Source organism: Haliotis asinina, chromosome 12 (assembly GCF_037392515.1).
Source record: "Haliotis asinina isolate JCU_RB_2024 chromosome 12, JCU_Hal_asi_v2, whole genome shotgun sequence".
NCBI classification, from domain to species: Eukaryota; Metazoa; Mollusca; class Gastropoda; order Lepetellida; family Haliotidae; genus Haliotis; species Haliotis asinina.
Window position 1 is genome coordinate 12,090,955 of NC_090291.1, and position 25,578 is coordinate 12,116,532.

The 25,578-nt window shown below is 39.7% G+C and overlaps 1 protein-coding gene across 3 annotated transcripts in view; it reads right to left on the minus strand.

Moving 5' to 3' along the window:
- Window positions 1–1,377: 1,377 nt before the first annotated feature.
- The window catches only part of LOC137258832 (glycosylphosphatidylinositol anchor attachment 1 protein-like), a 155,634-nt gene continuing 131,433 nt past the window's right edge, over window positions 1,378–25,578 (minus strand). For 2 of the 3 annotated variants that reach the window (XM_067796526.1, XM_067796525.1), the window contains exons 2-12: window positions 18,948–19,224; window positions 17,784–17,886; window positions 15,767–15,926; window positions 14,497–14,598; window positions 13,791–13,987; window positions 12,563–12,762; window positions 10,847–11,000; window positions 9,366–9,608; window positions 8,580–8,776; window positions 5,915–6,088; window positions 1,378–5,171 (exon numbers count right to left, since the gene is read on the minus strand). In XM_067796526.1, coding sequence (XP_067652627.1) covers window positions 4,901–5,171; window positions 5,915–6,088; window positions 8,580–8,776; window positions 9,366–9,608; window positions 10,847–11,000; window positions 12,563–12,762; window positions 13,791–13,987; window positions 14,497–14,598; window positions 15,767–15,926; window positions 17,784–17,886; window positions 18,948–19,204 — 2,058 coding nt within the window. In that variant the 5' untranslated portion in view covers window positions 19,205–19,224 and the 3' untranslated portion in view covers window positions 1,378–4,900. Of the gene's footprint in view, window positions 5,172–5,914; window positions 6,089–8,579; window positions 8,777–9,365; window positions 9,609–10,846; window positions 11,001–12,562; window positions 12,763–13,790; window positions 13,988–14,496; window positions 14,599–15,766; window positions 15,927–17,783; window positions 17,887–18,947; window positions 19,228–25,578 lie in introns of those variants that run through there. The other variant, XM_067796524.1, reaches the window with a different exon arrangement.

Genomic DNA, 25,578 nt, shown 5'->3' on the forward strand with positions numbered 1-25,578 from the left:
GACATGCAATACAAGTTATCTATCATGATCATTATATCGTTACAGATTATTATTCCCCTTCATGATGTGAGAGGGGGATATAGGTTTGAGAATTGTATGTCCTTTCATTGGAAATGATGGGGACAGATTTTCTGAAAAAATAAAATAACTGAGTTGGTCCTTAGCTCTTCAAGGTTGACGCTGAGATTTTCTAGGGGGCGTTCATGAGAGCTGAGACGATATATCGTAGTATCAATATTCATGATACTTTATGGACAATAAATATATCGAAAATATTGTGATGTGCATCAAATTGTATCGTACCATTCCAAGATATCGCGATCATGAATTTTCTCCATCATCACACCTCTAGCATTCATGTGTTTTCCTTGACCAGCGGATGTAGTCAGAATGACCTTTGTTTATCAGCTGGGTACGTGGTCGAGTGAGATGGTTGGTCTGGAGACCAAACATGTACGGATCCTGCAAATGCACCATGCTTTGCAGCTCACCGAGAAGCATGCTTTTTCGTGTGCGGTCAAACCACATGCTCTTGTCCACATGGGAAAACAGTCAAATCGGTCTGTGTGTGTACAGGTTTGTGTGTAGAGTTAGGTGATGTATGTATGTGGTTGAGGATGGGAGATAAGCTAAGCTGCGCACAATTTTATCCATGAAACTGGGATATATATAAAAAATTCTGGATCATTTGTCATTATTATCTTAATTACTATCATCATCAGAAATTGCACAAGTGATCTGCTGATCTACCACTAATGATGTGTGTTTACACTGTGAATTCCCAGTATGAGTGAGTGAGTGTGTAATATTCTGCTGCTTTTGGCTGGGAACAGTACTAGTGAGCTTTGCACATTGCACTTGTATGGATTAACAATCTGATGTTTTTTGTTTAATGCTGTATGCTGCAATATTTCAGCTATGACAGCCATCTGCAATAATTGAGTGAGTATGGTTTTATGCTGCTTTTAGCAATATTCCAGCAATATCACAACAGCAGACACCAAAAATGGGCTTCACACATTGTACCCATGTGGGGAATTGAACCTGGATCTTTGGTGAAATGAGCAAATGCTTAAACCGCTGGGCTACCCCACTGCCAGGGAATAATTGAGTCTGGACCAGACAATCCAGTGATCAACATCATGCACAACTATTTCCGCAATTGGGATATGATAACATGTGTCAACCAAATCAGTGAGCCTGACCACCTGATCCAGTTAGTCGTCTCATATGACAAGCATGGTTTTCTGAAGACCAGTTCTAACCCAGTTCATCACTGGTCTTAACAATTTGAAAGTGGCTGTAGGTGATTGTGTGCACAACAGCATTAGTAACTTTTCCTCTTTTGTGGATCAAAAGATCAAAACAGAAAGTAAAGTTGTCCCGTAAAATATTTATTCTAGAAATAGAATAACAAGGATATGCATAGTTGAATGGGAATGTGTTTCACTTACACCAAAAGACATTCAACAACAACCATACAATCACGCAGTGTCAGTTTCACGTGTAACACATGCAAGTGAAATATGCACGAACATAAATAAGCCGAGAAACAATTACATGACTGAATCTTCCAGAAAAAATCAAAACCATGCTTTGTTCTGAGAAGAACGACTTTCATTAAAAAAAAATTATTTCCTTGTTCTTAAAGCCAGGCTAGCTATTCTTGAAACATTCATAGCCCTGAGAACTTAAGCCTATTTTGAAATTTTTAGGCCTATGAATGTTTTGAGAATAAGGGCCTATGTTTAGGCCTGGGATGGGATGGTTATCTAATTTATTGGGTCCGAATAATGGGTACTAACAGGACCCTTAGTTTGTCGCATGATATATTGTTTAATGAATTAACAAATCACTACAGGTATCTAACTCAAAGCCAGGCTTCAGTGAACTTAAAGGGGCACTGATGTGCAGCAATTTCTGTGGACTGGTTGTTCCTTTTGTTTTTGTTTTTTACCAGGATGATATCCCAGAATTTGTGACTGGTTCGTGATCTCTGCTGCACAGCCCATATGTGCCATTGAGAGTTTAATTATAGACAGATCAGCTTTGGCTATTGACCACTCAGAATTCGACAATTTTATCTTGATGCTAATATTGGATAGGGTTAGATAATGGAAGGGTCAGGTACCCAGGTAGTGAATTAAGACTCATCCCAACCTTTGTCTTGTTCTTTATGGTATCAATATCTACATGGCCAAGAGGCAAAAGCACTATTTTCTTTAAGTTAATTTATAACCCACTAGAAATAACAAAGTCCACAAATAAAATATATAATTTTTTTCAAATCCAACTGAAATTTTACTTACAAAACAAATTAGGGGATAGTGAAAAGAGTCAGTGAAAAATGAAAATAATCTGGCCTAAAGTGAAATCACGTACAGAAACAACATTCAATTGCACAATGTTCCATTCTAATATTATAATAAGTCATTTGATCCACAAATAACATACATGCCCATGTACAAGCAAACACACTGAATGGCTAATTTAAGACATGATCATGTCATAATGAAACTCATCAGCCTACAGCACAGACAGCAAAGAGAAGCTCCTTCATTCTTCGATGGGGTGCTTGGTTGTTTTGTGTTTGTTTCTAACAACACATTCAGCAATTTTCCAGCTACATGGGAGAAAACAGTCTCTCTGTAATAATGTGAGTCTGGCTCAGCCAATCTAGTGATCAACAAGATGGGCAATGATCTACAAAGTTAGCACACAATAACCTTTCTCAGCCAAGACTGTGCCTGATGACCCAACCCCATTCTTTTGAGTGAGGGAGTTTAGTTTTATGCTGCTTTTAGCAATTATCCAGCAATATCACAGTGGAGGACACAAGAAATGGGATTTACAAATTGCATGCATGTGCTAAGTCGATGACAATTATCATACTTCTTGTTACATACGATTATTCATGAAGGAATATTACACACAACACAGACCATCAATGTTCACTGAGTAAAAGTGAGGATTAACATATTGCTTAAAGAAATGACCACACCAATGCTAATTGTCATTAATGGAGGAACCACCATATTATTATTTCAATTGAGATTGACTGGCAAGTTCTCAACATTTGTATCTTGCAGAGACCAACAAAAAGGTCTACACAAACATGTTACAAGTACAAATGCTGCATTTAGTGCTCCACTGAGCACCTAGAACCAAAGAGGACTAGTCATTCATTTAAAGGGAAGGAGGTTGATGAGCTAAATTCTGGTGGTAGTCAAGGCCATGAAAACTGACATGGCACAATATATACTCCCCCCTCAAAATAACGCCTTTAAATTTGATTGTCATATAAAAACTTAAACATGGTCAGGTCATTCATGCTCTATGTTAGGTCTAACTTTTTGTGTGCTGAATGGCCACTTTAAGAAGGAGCACTGAAGCATCTGGACGCCTGTTTTCCACATGCACTAGGTGACTGTGTTTTGATGTTTGAATCAAACATGCTGCTGGGGAGTTACACTACTTTTGTTTTTCTCTGTTTTGGATAATGTTTTATTTCACTCAAACTCAATGGTTTGCTTCACTGCACGTTCCAACATGTCGTTTAAAGTGTCCATTAAGCACACAAAAAGTTGCATTTAACTTAAATTATAAATGACTTCATCACTTAATAACTTTGTATACCACTGTAAGATTCTAGGATGTTCCCATACGTTTTGTTAGTGGTATATATAAGTACATGTATGTGTATTTGTCAGGGGTTGGGGTGTGGTGTGGTGTGGTGTGGTGTGGTGTGGTGTGGTGTGTGGTGTGGTGTGGTGTGGTGTGGTGTGGTGTGGTGTGGTGTGGTGGGAATGAGTTCAATGGGTGAGGGTTTGAAGGCATGAAAAATATGTTCTATTTGAATGAAAACAGTCATAAATTAGAACAATCTTTAGAGATTGATCATGTATCATACGCCATAGGTATTAAGGGATTGGCAAAGGAAAGGAGAGAGGGGACATGACTGCCTCAATATCATTGAAAAAGGTTTAGTTTCCACTGCTAGAATTCAGACAACATACGGTGGAAGCTGTTTAAAGCAGAACTCATTCGGACTGAAGAAATCCTGTTTTGTCAATGTGCAGGATGGTAGAGCTGATGATAAATGTACAAGCCATGAATGGGACTGAGATTTTGTGCCAGTGTTGACAACTTGCTGGATTGAACAGATGCTGTTTTTGACAGCTTCCACTGTGCTTACCTTGTGACTGATTTAATAAAGCTAACCCACTTGTTGACTTGAGTGCAAAGCGAGATAATTACAGTGAATACACTACAAGCACTCCATGGATTTTAAAAGTTATAGACAATATTAGACCCATGAACATGAATTACATAATCTGATTTTAAGACCCTGTTGAACACATATATTTGATCGTAACTGCAAACATTCAGTATAATGCAATTACTGTAAGGTGACAATTTTAGATGAAATAATTTATGTTCAACTGATTGTTAAAATAAATGAAAACGATATTCCAGCAGGTTTCACTCGCAACATTCACACTGTACACTCATTCTAGGTGAACTCAGGGAACATTTCAAAGGTACAATGCAGAATAATTTCCTTGATTCATGAAGTTCTTTAAAATCGTGTGGTGTGGCAGAGCTATAAATGACATGTCGATAACTGCCATTTCATTTACCATGACCCATTGTCCCTTGAGAGTCTCAGAAAAAGTTATTGTGGATTTGTATCACAGTTCGAATCCCGACTGTACAAGTGGGTTCCAGTTTTGTTTGTCAGTAGTCTACCCATGCTGATGGTTTCACCAAATTGTCTGAGACCTACATCATTTGCTAAGGTTCTCTCCTAATTAAGGGAATTCAGATTTTTATTTGACATTTAACTTTTGAACTGCTCCCTCACAAATAAACAACGACTAGACAGACCCTCCATGCACCCCTAGGGTTCACAGTGAGGCACCCCCCAGAACATCAGCCAGCTGGGGAAGATGATGAGACTCATCACCGTGTAGGTCCAGCTTCCAAAGAAATACTGGTCCAGCAGCCGCATCAACACACTCTGCTTCACATACATCCACGACGACATCAGCAGGTCCAGGGAGCCACTGTACTTGCCCCCCTGCACGATGGTATAGATGACGGCGCTGATGAAGAGAAATGATGCGGGCGACACTAGCAGCAGCAACAGCTTCTGAAGCCACGTAAGAATCCTGGAACAAAAGGACACATGTGACTCCATCAAATTATTCTCCACAGGTTGCACTGGTCAGAGATGGGGGCCTCGGTCACTCAAAAAGATCCTTCGTGAAGATCTGTTAGAGTTTGTTTTCAGCAAATCTTGTATGCATTGTAGTGTACAATTTTGTACTTACAAATATTCAAAGTCTATGCTGAAGAATGTGAGAAGGATGATGGGGGTATTGAATTTGTACATGAAATGCAGGGGGATCACTTACTTTGTACATAAATTTTACGGGGGTCAATCACATGGTCCCTTTGCCAACAATCCAGTGATCAACAACATGAGCATCAGTCTGCACAATTGGGAACCGATGATATGTGGCAACTAAGTCAGCAAACCTGACCACCTGATCCTGTTAGTCGCTTCTTACAACAAACATAGTCGTCTTTAGTGGCAAGCATGGGATGTTGCAGAGCTGTGGACCTACTCTACCCCAGGTCTTCATGGGTTACTAGCATTACATATAGCCACTGATTATTGTAGCAATTCCCCCAAAATTAATGCAAAAATTATTTATATATGGTGTCAGTTTGATAAAAACATCTTTGTTGTATTCATTGAACACTCTTGGTAGTTCTCTTGACCACTGCTGTTATACTACATGAAAAATATCATATTTGCACGCAAGCAACTCCAAATTTAATGAGTAATCATGATACATTTCGATTATTTTATGCCAATATGGAGCTCAGTGGACACTCAATCACTAACCTGCTTGATGTGGGGACAACAAACGTGCAGACAGGCATCATCGTGGCAGTGAGGAAGAAGGCGAGAGAGATGTTCATGAGGGCGATGGCAAACAGGATGAGGGACAGCAGAATGAGGCTGACACTCTTCAGCGTCTGCCAGTCCACTTGGAACTTGTCAGACTCGTTGTACTTCCTGGAGGGCAAGAATGAGAGAGTGAGTACTGTTTTATGCTGCTTTTAACATTTATCCACCAATATCATGGGCACCAGAGGACACCAGAAATGGGCTTCACACATTGTGCCTATGTGGGGAATCAAACCTGGGTCTTTGACGTGACAAGCAAACGCTCAACCACTGGGCTACCCCTACCAGTAAGTAGTATGTTAATGCTAAGGGAGGGATCCTCAGGATTGATAAAATACAGGTTAATTACACTGGTTCATATTTGAGTAAACGTTACCACTAAAACCAGATGTCTCTGGATCAAAGACTGCCAATATCCGTAACATTTACTGCAATGTCTCATCATCTTTTTCAGAATGACCTTGACCCTCTCTTTGTGGCAGTGACAGAGAATGAGGGGAAGAATAACATTTATCAGCCAATGTTGGTTTACTTCATTGCGTATTCCTCTGCATGGAATCAGAATTCCTGTGCCTTTGCTGGGTCAGACTTCTTTGCAGAAATGGATCAAGAGCAAATGGACATGGATTCAAGAACACTACTTTCCCTCACACTAGTTGTGACTTGTCTGTTGTTTAAGTCCATTAGCCTGTCAACCAGACAAAACCAGTGATCGAGCAACAATCTGTACTGTTGGGCACAAAAGAACACCTCCAAAAATGTTGCACATAGCTCAAAATGGATATATGATACTGGTATGCAGTGGAAATTAAACCAAAACTCACAAATCTTATTTTACCTTGCATGCAACAAAATGCAAAATCCCCTTTTAACCAATTAAACATGAAATCCCCTTTTACACCAATTAAACATGGAATCCACTTTTACATGCCTTTAAGCAACGAAGTTCAAATTTAATCCGAAAAAAACTGTCTATTTAGCAAATGCTAACGTTAATGTATAGCTCTCTCAAATAAGTCTGTTTCTTTTTCGGTTTTATCTAAACTATTCTAGTTGAAAACATATCACTTGGAGAGAGCTACCCATTTATCCTGTCACTAACGCCTAAGACTGAAAATATAATACTGTAAAATCATTATTATTCGCAGGGGTTTAATTTTCGCACAAAAAAATTATCTGCGAAAATAAAACCTCCGCGAATAATTATGATAAATTGTGGAAATAAAAACAAACGAAGAGCTTTGAGTTTTAGTTTTGTATTGCTAGTAATTTGACTACAAGTACACGTCATTCATTCATGACTCAGTGAAACAAAAAGATACATAAAAACAAATTAAATAGTTGATTCAACACACGTCATTTTCAGTGTCTCTGATTGACACGATACACACGACTTTACTAAATTAAAAATGTCAGGTCACCTGCTACTAGTGAATTAGTCCGAAAGTCCAGCTTGGCGAAATCCGCTTCGGATTAAATCCTTCCTCTTGGATATGTTGTCGTAGGTCTGGATAATCCATTGCGCATGTAGTGGTTTGACAATATTGGTACACGTGCACAGAGCTTTCTGAGTAGCTGATTGGCCGAGCGCGTCATGGGTCGAGGTCACATAGGTCAATGATTTCTTACGCAAATCTCAACATGGATTCTTCAGTGCTCCATTGCGTGTCTCAACGTAGCGGAAGGCCCATGTTTCCCCAGCTAATTAGGCAGGTGACAGGACGACAGCTAAGGTCAGTGTTTTCTTTACAGTTTACAGTTACCGGTGTTATACTCTCGTGATTTCTGTACTTTGATGATGCGCGAAAATTAAACCGCACGAATAAGTCAATTTTTCTGTTTCCGCGAAAATTAAGCCGCGCGAAAATAAATGATTTTACAGTACATGTTAATGACAGAGTTGGGCGTCACACAAAATCTCGTGCAGCATGAAAAGTTAATGTCCTTCCTGCACAGCAGTTGTATTTATGCTATCAAACAACAGTGTCCAAGAACATCCATTCTTTACAGACCCTTCAAAACAGATACACTCAATTCAAAATAACCTGCAAGATTTACTTAACACTTAATCATGGTACCCTGAGGTCACATAGCTGTAAAGATGAACAATGTTTATGGTAACAATGAAAGTATTAATGTAACTGAATCGAGGTGCTTGGCAAACATATAAACATCAAACTAAATTTATTACTATGATTATCCATGATATAATTACTCAAGGCAATTTAGAAAGTGGTCAAATGCAACATATGCTATATTTCATTATATTTCAGATTACACTTTCTTAGTAAAGCCCTTACTCTAGTACTTGTGTGGGTTGAGTCTGATCCGGGATCCAAACCCACACCTTAGGAGTCAGGCACTTAACCACCAGCACACAGTCGCTGCTGGACCTGTGCCAATTTACACTTATCTGGGGGCGTACACAAAGTCCATTTGTGTGGAAGTGAATCCATGCTGGTACTTAACGCAGTAAAAGTACTAGAATCAGTACTTTACTAAGTGTAATGCCAATATAACATATGTTACACTTATGATATAATCATCAGAAAGAATCATGATCCGTAACCTCTCCTGACTAGTTTACAGTGTTACTCACTTCTTGATCATTCTGGGATACAGCAGAGATGCACAGAAGAGAGCCAGAAGACCAAACAGCAGGGAGTCCTGCACACGAAGCCGGAACGGCGTGGAAAACTGAGCCATGACGTTTGGTCCAGAGTATGCGAGGAAGCCGAGCAGCATACAGATCGAGGCAACAGGAAGCAGACTACGGAGTCCAACCTGCTGGGGAATCTGTAACCAAGATGGTATTTGGGAATCGTCAGTTAGTGACAGTTTGGAATATCATGAGTGACTAAGTATGGTTTTATGCTGCTTTTAGGAATATTCCAGTAGGACACCAGAAATGGGCTTCATACATTGTGGAGAATCAAATTTAGGTGTTCCGCATGTTCAGCAAACACTTTAGTCACTTGGCTACCCCACAGACAGAGAGACAGACAGAGAGACAGACAGAGAGACAGACAGAGAGACAGACTGACTGACTGACTGACTGACTGACTGATGGTTAATTAATTGATTATTAACTCCACATTCAGTAAATCTGTAAAAAATCTCATCAAGCTTGACCAACTGCCTCTTATGATAAGCATGGGGTTTTAGAGACCAATTCTAACCCAGATGGTTTAGTTTGACTTGGAAATGTCAGCCTTATGTTCAAGGTTAAGCTATAAAGAATGTCAAACTTCATGCTAACATTCCAACATGCTGCTTAAAGAAGACTTCTAAGAAGACTTTCTGAAAGAAATTTGCTAATAATTAAATCTGAGAACTTACGGCTTATACTTAAGTTAAGTTACTTGTTATTTGAAATAACACTCACTTCAGACTCATCACCTATGTCTCCATCGTCTTCTTCCTCTTCTTCTTCTTCCAACTTCCTCTTTTCTTTCTCCAGTTTCTCTCTCTTTTCCTTCTTCTGCTCTGAATCTTTCTGCCCTTCCTTATTCTTCCCTGCTTTTTCTTCTCCACTCTTCTCTCCATCCTTGTCTTTATCCTTAACAGCTCCTGAATCTTTTTCTGTTTTCTTCTGAGAGATGTCGGCGCCAATCCACAATGCCAGGGCCTAGAATTGTGGTAATACTGTAATCACTTTCTGGTTTGATCTATCTGCCGACCCAAACATGGAATAAATAGGGCTTGTAAGTAGGTCACGACACTTCTTGAGACCTTAGTACTTACGGCGACAAGTGTTTCATACCTTCTCAAATGGTTGTCAGTTGATAGTAAAGAACAGATAATTCATGCAGGAATAACCAATTTCTGACCTAACAACCCCAAATTAGCCAACAACTACGACTCGCAACAGCTGTGACAGCCAAGCATGGGTGTACCCTTGGTGCAGTCTGGCAAAGTCACATAATTTGGAACTGGAACTGGTTCTTGTATATACCCATGACACTGGAAATCTGGTACCTGAAGTAACCTGGGCCCGTCTTGCATATTGCAAGTTGGCACATGCCATAGGAGCTAGGAATCAGCTTAGCATCGGAAGTAGCGCCTCGCAAATGTGAAGACCCTATATAATCCTAAATTAAAAAAGTGCTTCACAAATTATATATATTTTCACCACAGAAATCCATCACAAATGTGTCTAGCTTCCATCCCAGTCTTTAAAATGTATTAATGATATAGTTAAGAGGAATAGGCACAATATGCACCATGCGAAAAAATGTCCACTGGATAAGCATAATAACATCAAATAAAAGCAAGTGAAACTTTGACATAAAAATCACATGTAATATTAAAATCATCTCGTTTTTTGTGTGTGTCAGCAAGTGTGTTTTGGTTTTACGTCTCTTTTAGCAATATTCCAGCAAGATCACGGCAGGGGACACCAGAAAAGTTTTGTGCACTCACCATTCCTTCTAGGTGCCATTGTACAAAACGATCTTAGAGCTAATGGGTACCCATACCTTAACATAGACTTCAGGTGCAATATAGTGCTAAGGTTGTTTTGTAAAACAGCATCCAGCTCAACAAGAAAAGTTTGTATATAATAAAGTCTGGGCAGTGTGACCGCCCCCTCATGGTTTGCTGCCACTAAAGGCAAGCACTGGCTGCAGAATACCAATTCCACCCAGAATCCTGAGTCGCAACAATCACATATTTTGGAAAACAGTAGCCTACAGCTGACCATCCCAACCTCAGAATTAGCATAACTAACTGATGCAATATGGTCTTCACATATTGTACCCATGTGGAGAGTTGAACGGGGTCTTCAGCGTGACAAGGGAACACTTTAACCTCTCGGCAACCCTTCCGTCCAAACTATCACCATAACATGCACAACATCACACCCACCTTGATCAGCCCAGCAGCCACCATGAGAGCAAAGGGAGGCATATAAATACCAATGGAGATGTATCTCTGTGTGCCAGACAGGATATAGAAAAAGAAGGACTGGTGGAAGCGTTCAAGGAGGTTGTTCAAACTGCGGAACACGCCCTCAACAATCCTGTCAACACACAAACAATGCATTTGGATGTAATATCTGTCATTCCTGAGAAATGTTCAATCAACAATATATACTGTGAAGTATTTCTTAAAGTTAAAAGGAACTTGTTTTGCTTGTTTTCTATACTCATTATAGCTTCCTAAAAAGTAACATATTCCAGCAATATCCCTTTGGGGGACATGAAAGGAGGGCTTCAAACTTTGTACCCATGCTCAGAATCGAACCCAGGACTTCAGCAAAAGGAAACACTTTAACCTCCTGGCTACCCCACCACCTAGTTGTGTACTGATAAGATGTATTGACTTGTTAATTAACATATATCATACAGAGTGAGAGTATGGTTTCACACCACTTTCAGCAATATTCCAGCAATATTCCAGTAATATTGTGAGAGGGGACATCAGAAAGGGGCTTCACACATTAAACCGATGTGGAGAATGAAACCCGGGTCTTCAGTGTGATGGGTGGACACTTTAACCACAAGGCACCCCTACAACCCATATTTCATGCGTATTGTTTTCTCAAAATCAAATGAACAAACCAAATGTTATAGTGTAATGGGAGATAACTCTTATTTCAAGAACTGCATATCCTTAAATTTGACATTACTGCCAGTCATAAGTACGGACACTTGCAAAGTACAAGTGAATTTATGTCACTTCACTGCCAACTGTGATTAAGTAAACAAAGAATTTAAGCAAAATCAACTTATGAACCACTCTTTACTGATCAGCTGATCTCACAATTGCTGCGTTATTCCATCAAAGAATGTCACTGATTTCATAGCAATGTCTCTATGTCTCTGTTTTTTCTAACTGCAAAAGTTAGCAGTTGGTGAAGAGAGTTTTACCTATCCTACTTATATAGGGGTCACGAGACTCTATGGTACTAGTTTCAATCGGCCTGACCGGAACAGGGGTTCCAATACAGAAACAAATAAAGTGCTGTACTGGACAGTATGATTCAGTAATTTCTGGAATTTTATATTTCTTGTGAAGAACCTCATACATTGAAAATTGTGCATTCACATGGATGCAGTGTATATTATTTTGTGAGTGAGTGAGTGAATGAGTGAGTGAGTTTAGTTTTATGACAGACTCGGCAGTATTCCAGCTATGTGATAGTGACCTGTTGATAATCAAGTCTAGACCTGGAAAGCCAGTGATCAACAGCATGAGCATTGATCTATGCACTTGGGACCAGTTCTAAACCAGATCTTCATGCGTCTTGAATTTGTGAGCGATTGGGTGGCTTCACACCACTTTTAGCAATATTCCATCAACATCACATCAGGGAAGAAGCAAAATATGCTGAGCACATTATATGCAAGTGGGAAATTGAAACTGGGTGTGATGCCTTAATCACTGGGCTACCCCACCTACCTGACTGCTTTGTATGCAACCTTGCTGTGAGCTTTGTATTTTCAACATACTTATGCAGGGTAACTGACTTCACCAAAATGGACAGACTTAAAATAATTTTAACAGAAGCAAACAGGAACAGGCAGGTAATTTGCATAATACTCAAAGTCTGCATATTTCTCCTTTGAAATTCCTTCTCACCTTCCTGATTTGTCAAGTCCAACACTTCTTCCTCGCTTCTCAGGTTCACCACTCAAGGTCAGAGCCTCAATGTGGAATCTGTGGAACAGTCCATGGTTGCCTGTAGGGGAGCCGGGTGCCTGGTACCACATCATGTTCAACATGGTCTTCAGAGCATGGGTGTAGCCTTCAAACGTCTCGGGGTCATAGATGTAATCATCCTGTTCAAGTACAATTGTAGGATGAATGAGGCCCTTAAGCCCAAAGTGTACTTATCACAGAGGTTTGTTATCTTGATGTAACCATGGACCCGGGTATGCAGAATTCAGGATACCCTAAATCTCTTGGAACCACCTAATTTTCTTCAGGGCAAGTCCGGGATTTTAAACTGTTACATGACGAAATTGTAAGACTGTAGTCCAAATCTTAAAGCAGAATCTGTGATCGAGCAGTATACTTGGCAATAGTTTTGCAAGATATGTTTAGCACCATAATTATCCAAACACACCATAAGAAACTCTGAGAAAGCATAGAACTTTCCAGATAACAACTCCTGATGTCTTGCTGAAGTGACCATTGTAAGAATCTAAATCAAAGAATACACAGAAGTTGTTTTCCATAAAGTAGTATGTTTTGTGAGTAGCCTGGCTTGTGAACAAACTGTCTGGGTGTGACATCACAACCAAGGGGTGATTGTTCTGTTGGTTATTACTCACTAACATACTCAGGAAGTGGGTTAGAATTGGTCTTCCCCATGCTAGTCGTAAAAGGCAAGTAACAGGATTGGGTGACACACAACATGGTTGACACGTTGGTTGACACTCTGATGCTCGACTGTTTACACAGAATGTAGCTGCAATATTGCTGATTGTGGCTATAAACAACAACCAAACTAGAAAAACCCAATTTAGTCAGCATTTATGCTTAGTAAGTAAGTGAGTTTGGTTTTATGATGCTTTTAGCAATATTCCATCAATACCACAGCAGGGGACACCACGAATGGGCTTCCCACATTTTACCTATGTGGAGAATCGAACCCAGGTCCTCTGCGTGACAAGGGAATGCTTTAACCACTAGGACGCCCTACTTGTAAGTAGTATGTTTATGTTATGGAAAAAATCCTTAGAACTGTTAAAAGACATTACAGGTTAACTACTTATCTGTGCAGAGTAAATGTTAAAACAATGAAAACGAGATGTCCCTGGGTTAAAGATTGTCCATATGCATGACATTTATTGCAATATCTCACCATTTTGTTCAGAGTGACCTTGACCCTTTCTTTGCGACAGAGACGGACAACAAGATTGACAAAGTCGAGGTTTGGCAGCTGCCCATTGATGCCCTCTAGTTTAATGTTGAGATAGGCTGTCTTCTCGGGTGGAATCTCCAGGTTCAGAGCGGCCTGGATTTGACCGCTACGTCCAGGCAGTCGGCCAGGGAAGATAACTGTGCATATCATTAACACTATCAGTGACTGATCATTAAAAGTTAATATCAGGAATAAACATTCCCCGTAGAGCTAGACTACTTCCAGATTCAATCATCCAAAAACGTATTGAGAGCTGAAAACATAGCCTGAGGTTTCAAATTCTAAATTTAAAGGAGATTCAAGGGTGGTCCCACAGCACGACCTAACATGCAAATCTGATATTCCAGGTCCAAGAAGAAACTGTAGATATATCAGCTATTACACAATAATGTCACACGCAAAACTGTTGGCATGTAAATGAATATGCCTTACATGAAGAAACTTAAGTTGTATTGGCTGATAAAGTTAAAGAATGTCAGGATATATCTCAAAGAATATCAGGATATGACTGAAAAAATATCAGGACATATCTAAAATATATATCAGGACGTAACTGAAAGAATATCAAGCTATAACTGAAAGGATATCAGGATATAACTGAAAGGATATCAGGATGTAACTGAAAGGGTATCAGATAATAACTTACAGTTTGATGTGGTCCCATGGTAACCATCAAGCCAGGCCTGCATCCCCACCTCGTCATACTCCGGCATCAGAAAGATAATGTCCTTGGCAATGTAGGGTTTGTCTGCAACATCAGTATCAGCATCAGAATGAGGTGAGTGAGTGAGGTAGTGAGTGAAAGAGGTGGGTGAGGTGAGTGACTGAGGTAGCAGTGTTTGCCCTAACGCAGAAAACCTGCATATTTTATGCATAATTTATCTCAAATGCTCACAGAATTTAAAAGCTTGCGTCATTGTTGATGCAATACTACTGGGCCCTTAGCTCAGACAATCTAAACTTGTAATTTGCTGTTGTTTAAAACTGCTTAGTTGAATGTTTGCCAGTTACTTGTTCAGTGTTGATTAGATACCTGACCTGCCTTCTCTTGTAATTAAACTATCACAGTTGATGTTGTGATTAAAGTTCCAGACTGAAGCTGACTCATCAAAACACGTCCATGACTACTAGTGACACCAGGGAGTCAAATGACTAAATTTTTATGATTAGGGGTGAGTTAGGCGAGTGAGTAAGTGAGGTGAGTGAAAAGCGAGTGAGTAAGTGAGTGTGTATGATTTTATGCCACTTTCAGCAAAGACAAGGTAAGAGACAACCAATGGATGCAGGATTATGACTACTTGTGATTGTCCAGTCAGTCTTGTCAGAGGTAGTACACTTAGATGCCTAGCTCCATCGTAAACAAACCAACCAGTCCTTGTTTCACTTATTTAGTACTTAGCTCCAGGCAGGGTGACTCCAAGTGTCATGTTTTACTGCTTGACCATTATTAGATGAGCCACGACCTGACAAATGACCCCAATTTTCATATATGGGACCGCCTTCCAAAACATTCCATTTGAAACAAGAGGAAAACAGGTTGTCATCTAAATATTGAAAAGTTCAACAACCAAGTGAATTCGTCCATATGACTTACCGAGCCTGCTTGTCACAAACGCGTTCACTGCACTGGCTCATCTAACACTTGTCAAGCAGTAACGTCTTTCAAGAGGACACAAAGATATGTGGATAGGGCCTCCAAAACAGGTACTGGCAATCTTGGAAATGGCCAACTGCTTAAAATGGCTACAAGACTCAAGTAAAGCATACTTATAGAAACAGAAATCAGTTTTCCCTCTAATGCCGAGCAGCAGGATGGGTAACAAAAAATATTTCACAAATATTCCACTCCCAAGGCATACACTCTTTCCACCAGTGGTGTGCCGTAGATAAAGTTTCTCTTCCCATATTGTACGTACTTCTGAAGTGTCTTGCCAACGCCATCATGATGGCAATGCCGCCACTAGTCTGCTCATCTTCGGCAAGCCAGGGACGCAGAGGTGCTGATATCACAACAGACTCGGTACTGGATGAGCGACGGGCACGTAGGATAGCATAGACATTCCTCCCTGTGATCTCCTGGAAGAAAATAGTTAAAACTATTTTACACGCACCCACCCACATACACACTTTTATGCAAAAACTGGTAACACAACAGATATATACCAGTAACTGGTGGCAGATAAATACATGATTCCCATAAATTCTGAATACATCGTAATCTATCACATATAGTCTGTGTTTTGGCTGACTTCTGAAATCTAAGCAAGTGATATGACATGCAAGCAATTCACAACAGGTACATTTTGTCAAAGACAGCCAACTGTAGTTCACCTGCACATGCCATCAACTACTTTAAAACAAGCAGTTTTTACTAAGGTGATATAATCCCTGCCGCAAATTATCAAATTTTTTTTCAAAGCAATGAAGTGGCAGTCGTAGCTTGAGATGATGTTGAAAGTCAACAAAAGCATGCCTGTCAACCTCTCTTGATATCTTGTTCTGTAGTTGTTCAAACATACAAATATTTTCAAGAGACACCTTGACCTTGACATGAATGTCATGTAATGAAAAAAAAAAACAGGAATAAAGAAATTGCTTACTAAAAAAAGCCTATGTAGATATCTCACTGACAATCTTAACATGCAGTTTGACATGTTGGAATCTTCAAACTGTCACTGTGACCTTGAAAATTAAGTGAAAGTCACTAAAATCCACTGAGCCCTGCACCTTCCCTAGATAAAGCATTGTGTCCTATATGAAGAAAACCCTGTGAATGGTTCTTGAGATATCTTGCTGACATGCTTAACATGGACGTTAGAATGCTGATATCTTCATGTTGTTGCAGTGACCATGAAAATTAAGTGAAGGATACCCCAATCAACTGGGCCCTGCATCTTTCCTAGATAAAGCTTGGTGTCCAATATAAAGAAAATCCAGAAAGTGGTTCTTGAGATATCTCACTGACAATGTTAACATGCAGGTTAGCATGCGGGAAGACTTCAAGGGACCAAAATTGACTAGGCCCTGAACCTTTCCCACATAAAGCTTTGTGTCCAACATGATGAAAATCCAGTGAAATGTTCTTAAGATATCTTGCTGAAAAGGGTAAAATGTTCGAGTCCACGTCACTTATCCAGATTGGGACCTTTTCCATACTGAGATGGACCCAGGTACCATGTATGAAAAGAATCTAGTCAACCATTCTCAAGATATTACAATTCGTATGTACGGATCCTAATATGAATAATGGGGAATAAAAACCACAACTTGAATAAAGTTGATGTCAGCTCCAGTTTTCAAATATTTTTTACATACATACCAGTGAGTGAGTTGAGTTTTATGGAGCACTTAGCAATATTCCAGCTATATGGTGGCGCTCTGTAAATAATCGACTTAGCTGCCTCTTACGACAAATATAGTTGTCTTTTATAGCAAGCATGGGTTGCTGAAGGCCTATTGTACCCCGGACCTTCACAGGTCTGCATACATAGTAGTATACATAGTACATGACCTTAGTATTCCAACAAGTGTTCTAGAAATGAAGTACAACTCACTGAGTGAGTATTACACAACAGTTAGCAATAATCCAGCATTATCATGCCACCAGAAAAAGCTTCACATATTGAACACCTGTGCAGAATTGAAAATGAGTCTTTAGCATGACGAAAGAGCACTGTAACCATTAGGCTACCCCACCGCTCCCAAATCTCCCTGAGAAAAATGTGTGTAGAGAGTCAGAGATGGAATATTCCCAAATGATCATGGCGTGGCACTCCACACATGGAAGTCACACACTGTACTCAATTACGGAATGAAACCAGGTATTCAGCATCACGCACACTTTAACCACTAGGCTATCCTACAACTCAGTGTGAGAGGGATTCTGCAAGTTGGTAATTTATTTAGAAGAGATGAAGGGGAAGGGGATCTTACCTTATCAACTGGTCCAAATGGGTATTTCAGTGTAAAGTTCTGTGAATAGACATCCAGACCAAAACTCTGGAACTGCTTATACACCCAGTCTTTAGGAGTTGTCCTGCAAAATGAGACGATTAATATGACAATATTTCCTTCTTTTCTGAACATTTCAATGATCTTTTGGACTGTGGTAAGGTTAAACATGTTCCAAGCGACTAAATGTACAGATAGCATCAAAATCAGATAATCTGATATACCCATACTGCATATGTTGACCATGAATACTTTTATACCATATACTTCATACTCATGCCATTGGTCTATGAACATGTTGTATTTTAGTAACCTGATACATTCTGTGGATAGTGACAAAACCCAGAACAACTCACCACTGATGCAACCCTCACAAAAGGACCAGCTATATATTGATTATCTCACATATGAATCAATCACAACTGACCATCCCTCAAAAAAGGACCACTCACCACTGACCATCTTAACCACTCACCTGATCTCCACACAAGAACCAATCTCCACACAAGAACCAATCACAACTGATTATTCTCCACATAAGAACTAACCACCACTGACTTAGTGGTACTTTACACTCAATCAGTCAGCACTGACTAATCACACACACAACAACCAATCAGCACTTACTAATCTCACACACAACAACCAATCAGCAGTGACAATCTCTGACACAACAACCAGTCAGCACTGACTAATCTCTCACCCACAATCAGTCACCACTGACTTATCTCTCACACAACAACCAATCAGCACTGACTTCCTTACACACACCAACCAATCAGCTCCGACTAATCACAGATACAACAACCAATCAACACTGACTTATCTCACACAAAGAATAAATCACCACTTACATAGCCTTCACAAAAGACCAGTCATCTTTGACTTATACCCCTCAAATGCACCAGTCATCACTGACTTATCTCACACAAAGAATCAATCACTACTTACATATCCTTCACAAAAGACCAGTCATCTTTGACTTATCCCCCTCAAATGCACCAGTCATCACTGACTTATCTCACATAAAGAATCAATCACTACTTACATATCCTTCACAAAAGACCAGTCATCTTTGACTTATACCCCTAAAATGCACCAGTGATCACTGACTGTTTCACAACATAAAAATCAATCATAACTTACTTGTCATCCTTCTCCAGTTCTTCCTTCAGCTGCTTATTGAAGTAGTTGAGCTCACCCTCATTGTAGAACTCATTCTCCACAAGACCAGGGAGGAGAGCATTCTCAGAGAAGTAGGTGCTGGCATTGAGAGGCTGGTAAGCAAGAAGAAAGAACCAGGCCAAGCCAACAATGTAAAGGAGGACGCTCAGCTTCTGGTTGTATTTGGAGATGATGGCCACCAGCCGCTGTCTCTGTTTGGGGTCTGTTAGCAGCCCCATGATCACCTCCTAGGTTAAATCTGAGAACAGAAGACATAGTAATTCCTTTCTTTGTTTACTGTTGCACTAAGCAGTATTCCAACTATGTGACTGACTGCAAACAATCAAGTCTGGACCAAACAATCCAGTGATCAACATCATGACCATTAATATACGCAATCAGGATACAATGACGTGTCAACCTGATCCAATTAGTAGGGCTGTCATGATGCATCGAACTATGGACTGCAACTGTTGAGTCTCCGACAGCAATTAATCCATGGTAGAAATGAAAAACTACCGATGCATCAATAGTATGTGTGGCTATCAATAGTTTGCTAATTGACTTCTGTTAATAAAAGCGCAGGACAAAATACAGTAAGTATGGGTGCAGCTTTAGCATCATTGAGTTTATGTCTTCAATATCTCCAGGGCATACGTTCAATGAATCTCCACTATACCCTTGATGCATCTACGAGTTGGCCCAATAACTTTATTATCTCCCTTTGCTCGCACCACATTCTGACAGTAGACAATCAGTTAAGCCGCCGTTACATCCAAGCTTGCCAGTGTCAACAAAGATAACGTTCGCAACTGCGAAGTTTTCCACAAATGAGTGCGACTCAGATTTTGGGGGAAATCATATAGACATATCGACAGGTCTGAAACTTTAAAAAAATATATGCAACTACTCCTTCTAACTCTTTCAGAGGACTCTTGTATGGTTTGTGTTGCAAAGTTAAATCGGTTAGATAATTCAAAAAGTGAAAGCGAGTTGTGATTGGTTCACTCAAGTTCCCAGCATAGATACCTGAATGGATAAAAAGCCAGCCAAGGGAGGTAATAAATCTATTGGGCCAAGTCGTAGATGCGTCCAGGGTATAATGGAGACTTTTCAGAACGTATACCCTGGAGATATCGATGATGTAAAAGAGACTGAAACTACAACTTCTTTATATTTCATAGAAACTATACATTCACTTGGGAAATGACATCAGATGAAGCAATTCAAGGAGTTAAAAAATTATTGCAATAGTTGGTCACAATAGTATGTTGCAATAGACTATCACTATCAGAATAGTTGTTTCCCCTTCAGCAGTCACGCCCCCCAATTCGTCACACCTTACAAGCATGAGTAACTGAAGGCAATTCTAACCTGGATGTGAAAGGGTGAATACAATATGAAGTGAATAGTTTGTTTACAGAATACAAGCATCACTACGACAAATATCTGTTTGTCTTTTTTTGAGAATGTTACATTTTATTGTTCCTTCTTTTGTTACGTGGCTTCTGACTGGTCTGAACAAACTGCATGATGAAGGTACCCTGATGTTGCATAGAATTATGAAGGATTGGTAACATTTCCTGAGGTGTTTTTAGCTCAGGAAGACCCGACCCAACTTTGTCAAGGCCCTTCTTGGTTTTATTTTGACCTTTGACATGTATCAGTATATTGCGTACCTAAGTCTCATCCACCTTAGAGTTCATGGTAGTACTTCTTCTTTTCGATTAACATTGAATCACATATGATGCCAGGAAATTACTGATGTTTTCCGAATGCAAAGGGAGATAACTCCAAGTCTGTTTTTCTTGTGTGTGCAAAATCTAGCCATGTCTACCAAAAGATCTGTTTGATTCACCCAGGTTGGCTGAAGTGGACGATCTGATACCCATTCTTCAAACAGTTCAAAATTACCATTTACGTGTTCAGTAAGGTAAATACGTTGTTCACTGGTCCCTTGAGGCCCATGGGTTGATGTACCCTCAATGTCTATGTTCCCTGAGCCAAAAATATCCTTGATGTTTGTAAGACAAACAAACATTGAGGGTATATCCCATGCCCGGGCCTCCTGACCAGTCAACAACTTATAATGTACACACACCTTCATGTACTACTTTGCTTTATGTATTCCCTAGCTTCATTTCACCCTTGCTCTATGTACCCCCAGCTTCATGTACCCCTTTGCTTCATGTACTCTTCAGCTTTATGTACCTCCTAGCTTCAAGTACCCTCTTGCTTTATGTACCGCCTAGCTTCATGTACCCTCTTGCTTTATGTACCGCCTAGCTTCATGTACCCCCTTGCCTCATGTACCTCCTACCTTCATGTACCCCCTTGCCTCATGTACCTCCTAGCTTCATGTACCCTCTTGCTTCATGTACCTCCCAGCTTCATGTACCTCACAGCCTTACATAAGCACTTGCTTTATGTACCTCTTGCTTAATGTAACCCATTGCCTTATGTAAGCACTTGCTTTATGTACCCTTTTGCTTCATATAACCCATTGCTTTATGTACCCTCTTGCTTCATGTAACCCACTGCATTATGTACCCACTTGCTTTATGAATCTTCTTGTTTCATGTAACCCATTGCATTTTTGTACCCACTTGCATCATGTACCCTCTTTCTTCATGTACCTCACAAGCTCATGTAAACACTTGTTTTATGTAGCCTCTTGCTTCATGTAACCCATTGCATTATGTACCCACTTGCCTTATGTACCCTCTTTCTTCATGTTCCTCCTAGCTTCATGTACCCATGTTCTCCATGCACACCCAAACCTCATGTACCCTTGAGTTTATGTACCCCCTTGACTCAAGTATCCCCTTGCTTCATGCACTGGTATCTACCATATTCAATCACTTCAGTAACGCTATAGAACAACAGACATGATTGGAAACCCAACTCACAAACAAAAAAAAATAAATAAAATAAAATAAAATAAAATAAAATAAAATAAAATAAAATAAAATAAAATAAAATAAAATAAAATAAAATAATATAAAATAAAAATTAAAACAACAACTAAAAAAACAGTAGTGATTTGATATAATTTCTCCCTGACTACCATGTGCACTTACATGGATAATTGATAATTCGCTGCTATATGCCTCGAATGAAATCCTTGAGTAGACAGATCATCAAGTTGAAACCAAGACCAATACTCAACAGTCATACCAACTTCATAAATAAACTATCAAGTTAACCAGTAACACCTAAAATCAATACCAATCCAGTTTCATTTTCAACTCAGCAACTATACCCAGCTTGAAAACAAGACAGATTTCACTGTCCCAGTCCCAGTTGAGGCATGATCAATATCAGTGATTGCGGTAGGTTTTGTACGAGTACATGCAAAAACAGAATTATAAATATGTAGTCCAAATCTTTTACAAGTGGGTACAAGTACTACAACAAGGACAGACAGTATAATGTGTCCTAGTGAAGTATTCATGCTTAACTTAGGCATGGGATCTTAGTGAGTTCACGAAAACAATAACACCTGTTTAAGTCAGGGCTGGCACAAGCAGCCACACATACACATGCATGCACGATGTCATATGAGCAAAATAATCTAATCTGATGTTAAAGGCATTTCAGCTCACACTGCTATCCACGACAATGGTAATTTGCTGTCTACTGTCGAAACGTGAGATCGGGTAAGTACAAAAACTGGAAAAATTTCAGCTATAAATTGTATGTCTCTATTAATTATAACACTTATTCATCAAAACAAATTGTGCAAAATCTTTACAATAAATTGTAAATTTCTTATTTGATATTTTTAGCTAATATTTGCGACATGTGTCACAAAGTGGGTTTGTTGTACATTAAACATGTACTTTACTTCTTGTATTTAGCGTTCACTCAAAAAAGTGTTAGGACATCAGGCAGTGAGGTTACCCAGCAATGGTGTCAGAGTTAAAACTTAAATGAATGTGACCTGTGAAGGTCCGAGGTAGAACATGTCATTGGTTCCAAATTGCGCAGACTGATGCTCATGGTGTTGATCACTCGATTGTCTGGTCCAGACTCAATTATTTACAGACTGCTGCCATATAGCTGAAATATTACTGAGCATGGCATAAAACTCAACTGACTCACTCACTACAGACAAATAAGGTCTTCAACATCTAATGCTTGTCACAAGAAAAAACTGATGAAATTGTGTGGTCAGGTCTACTGAAATGGTACATGCATGTGATTATGTCCCAAATGTGAAGAACCATGCTGATGTAATAACAGGATTGTCTAGTGTGGTTTTCAAACAGTCTAAGTAAACTTAGTCTCAGTATTATTCATAACACTCCTCTACTAAGTCCAACAAATCCTAGTAGGAGGTCATGTCAGGTAAGCTTTGAGACTGACAAATCAGAACGCAGCTTACCATATCGCAAGAGTGAACATTCACACATGCTTTTTTAAATTTTACCTCGTAAAGGTTAGTACCCGAACGATTCTGAATGCTATTTTCCGTATGATGACTTCTGGGTGATGTGCATGCAGCATACTACAACACTGTCATCAGTGAGTGAACAGTCGCTGAAAATAGCGATTTGTGACTATTTAAGGATGTCAGCTTAAAGTCCGGGAATACAGGTTAATGGTAACCATATCATCACACAACCCTAAGCGTCAAATATCTATGTTTTGTATGGATTTTCATTTCTTGAAGGATCAGTGTCTGGGACTGGAGACCTTTGTAAGCTCTGCCAAACCCTAAACAGTAGCCTTTGTCTGAGTGGTTAAATCTGTTCGTCTGTCTCACGTTTGATTGGACAGTCATAGGTCGCTGAAAGGTTACATGACACAACCTCCCACTAGGGTTTGTTAGACTCAGTAGAGGAGTGTAACAAATAATACTGAGACTAAGTTTACACAGACGAGGTTTTCAAAGTGATCTGTACCAAAACCTATTTGCCACTGCCCATTGTACATTGGATGACGGTTTGAGTGCACTTTTGTGCTTCGGGATATCATGGAAATTGCTCCGTCTCCATTCACTGCCAGTCTACCATCCGTAGGGTTAGCGCTTAGGATGTGGTACCTTTCTGAAACTTAGGGACCTGACTTATCTTTCGAATCAAACAGTCCATAACTATCCTTAGAGTTACTGGCAAACAAGGAAAGGTTGGACCAGCACAGGGAATGTGTTTAGAAGAAGTAGGCAGTGCATGGCTATGAGCAAACCATTTGGTTTGTGAAAGGTAGAGCACATGAAGGCTAATGCATGTGCAGTGCATGACGATGAAATTGATTCACATGTAGCTGCACAAGCCTTGCTTGTAAGACTCTTACCCATGAGACTTGAAGGCGGACAACATGGCCCTTTCGTTCACAATGGCAAGCACCACTCAGAACCAGTCACATGCTAGCACGGTTCAATTGCCAGGTCAGCGCTCAATTTATAGTTGTTTGCCAATAGAGAATGGCACCTTTCCAGTCCTTAGGGCTAGTGCTTAGGATTAGAGTTAGGTACACTTTCCGTTCCTTTGGGTTTATAGGTAAGGCGCTCTTTACAATCCTGAGGATTAGTGACCAAGTCAGCGAGCCTGACCACCCAATCCCTTTAGTCGCCTCTTATGACAAGCATAGTCACCTTTAATGCCAAGCATGGGTAGCTGCAGAAGGCCAATTCTACCCCTGACCTTCATGGATGCATGAACTGGAAGGGCACGACAGTGAGACTGAAGTGTAATTGCAATGGTTTGTTTTCATTTCTGGAACTGCAGTTTCAACATGCACATATGTTTTTACACATTTTGCTAGTGCAATGGCTTGTTTTGGTTTCTTGCATTTCTGCCTAACATCTGTGCTAATGACACTTTAAACGGTATCTTCCCACAAGAGAGACCTCTGAAAAGACAGACAGCTTAAAACAACACATTTTATGTTTGGTTGCATAAGGCTTAATTAAGGTGTACCCTTGATAATAATGGTATATGCCCAGTTAAAAAGAAAATTTAGGTATTGTTCAAAATTGAGAGATTGATTTTTGAAAATGCTATAAGTGGTTACTGTGGAAGATGTTTCAATTTTTGACATCTATGTTTGCAGATAAATATTGTTTAATTCACCTTTGACAACAGTTTTAGGCCAAAATATACTTTTCAGATTTTAGGATTTCCAGATGAAAGTCAATCAAAGATTGTCGAGAATTCTCTGAAGATAGATTATCCCTTTATGATCATACTTGCCAAATATATAATTGTTGAATATTATTGAATGATGCAGTCATGCATCCGCTGAGTGTGGTAAATATTAATTCTGTACTGACTAAGCGATGAGTCAGTAAAAAGATCAGTAATATATTTGGAGAAGGGCACAGGAAATAGGAGTGTGTTGTTTGTATACTCTGTATAGTGACTATGGGTCGGTTCATTAATTAGACAATTGTGGACAGCACAGATCACCTAAATAGTATACTCACTGAGTTTGTCTTATGGGTGGTCTGTCTTTTGGGAGGTCTGCCTTTTGAGAGTGAACCCATTAAACAAGCACTCAATTACTGTGATGGCACTTGTGGTCATCAGGTCAGCGCAATCATTTGTTTGGTTTCGAGTGCTTCCATTTCAGTATACCACACTCTTCCCATTCATTGTTTTCGCACTAT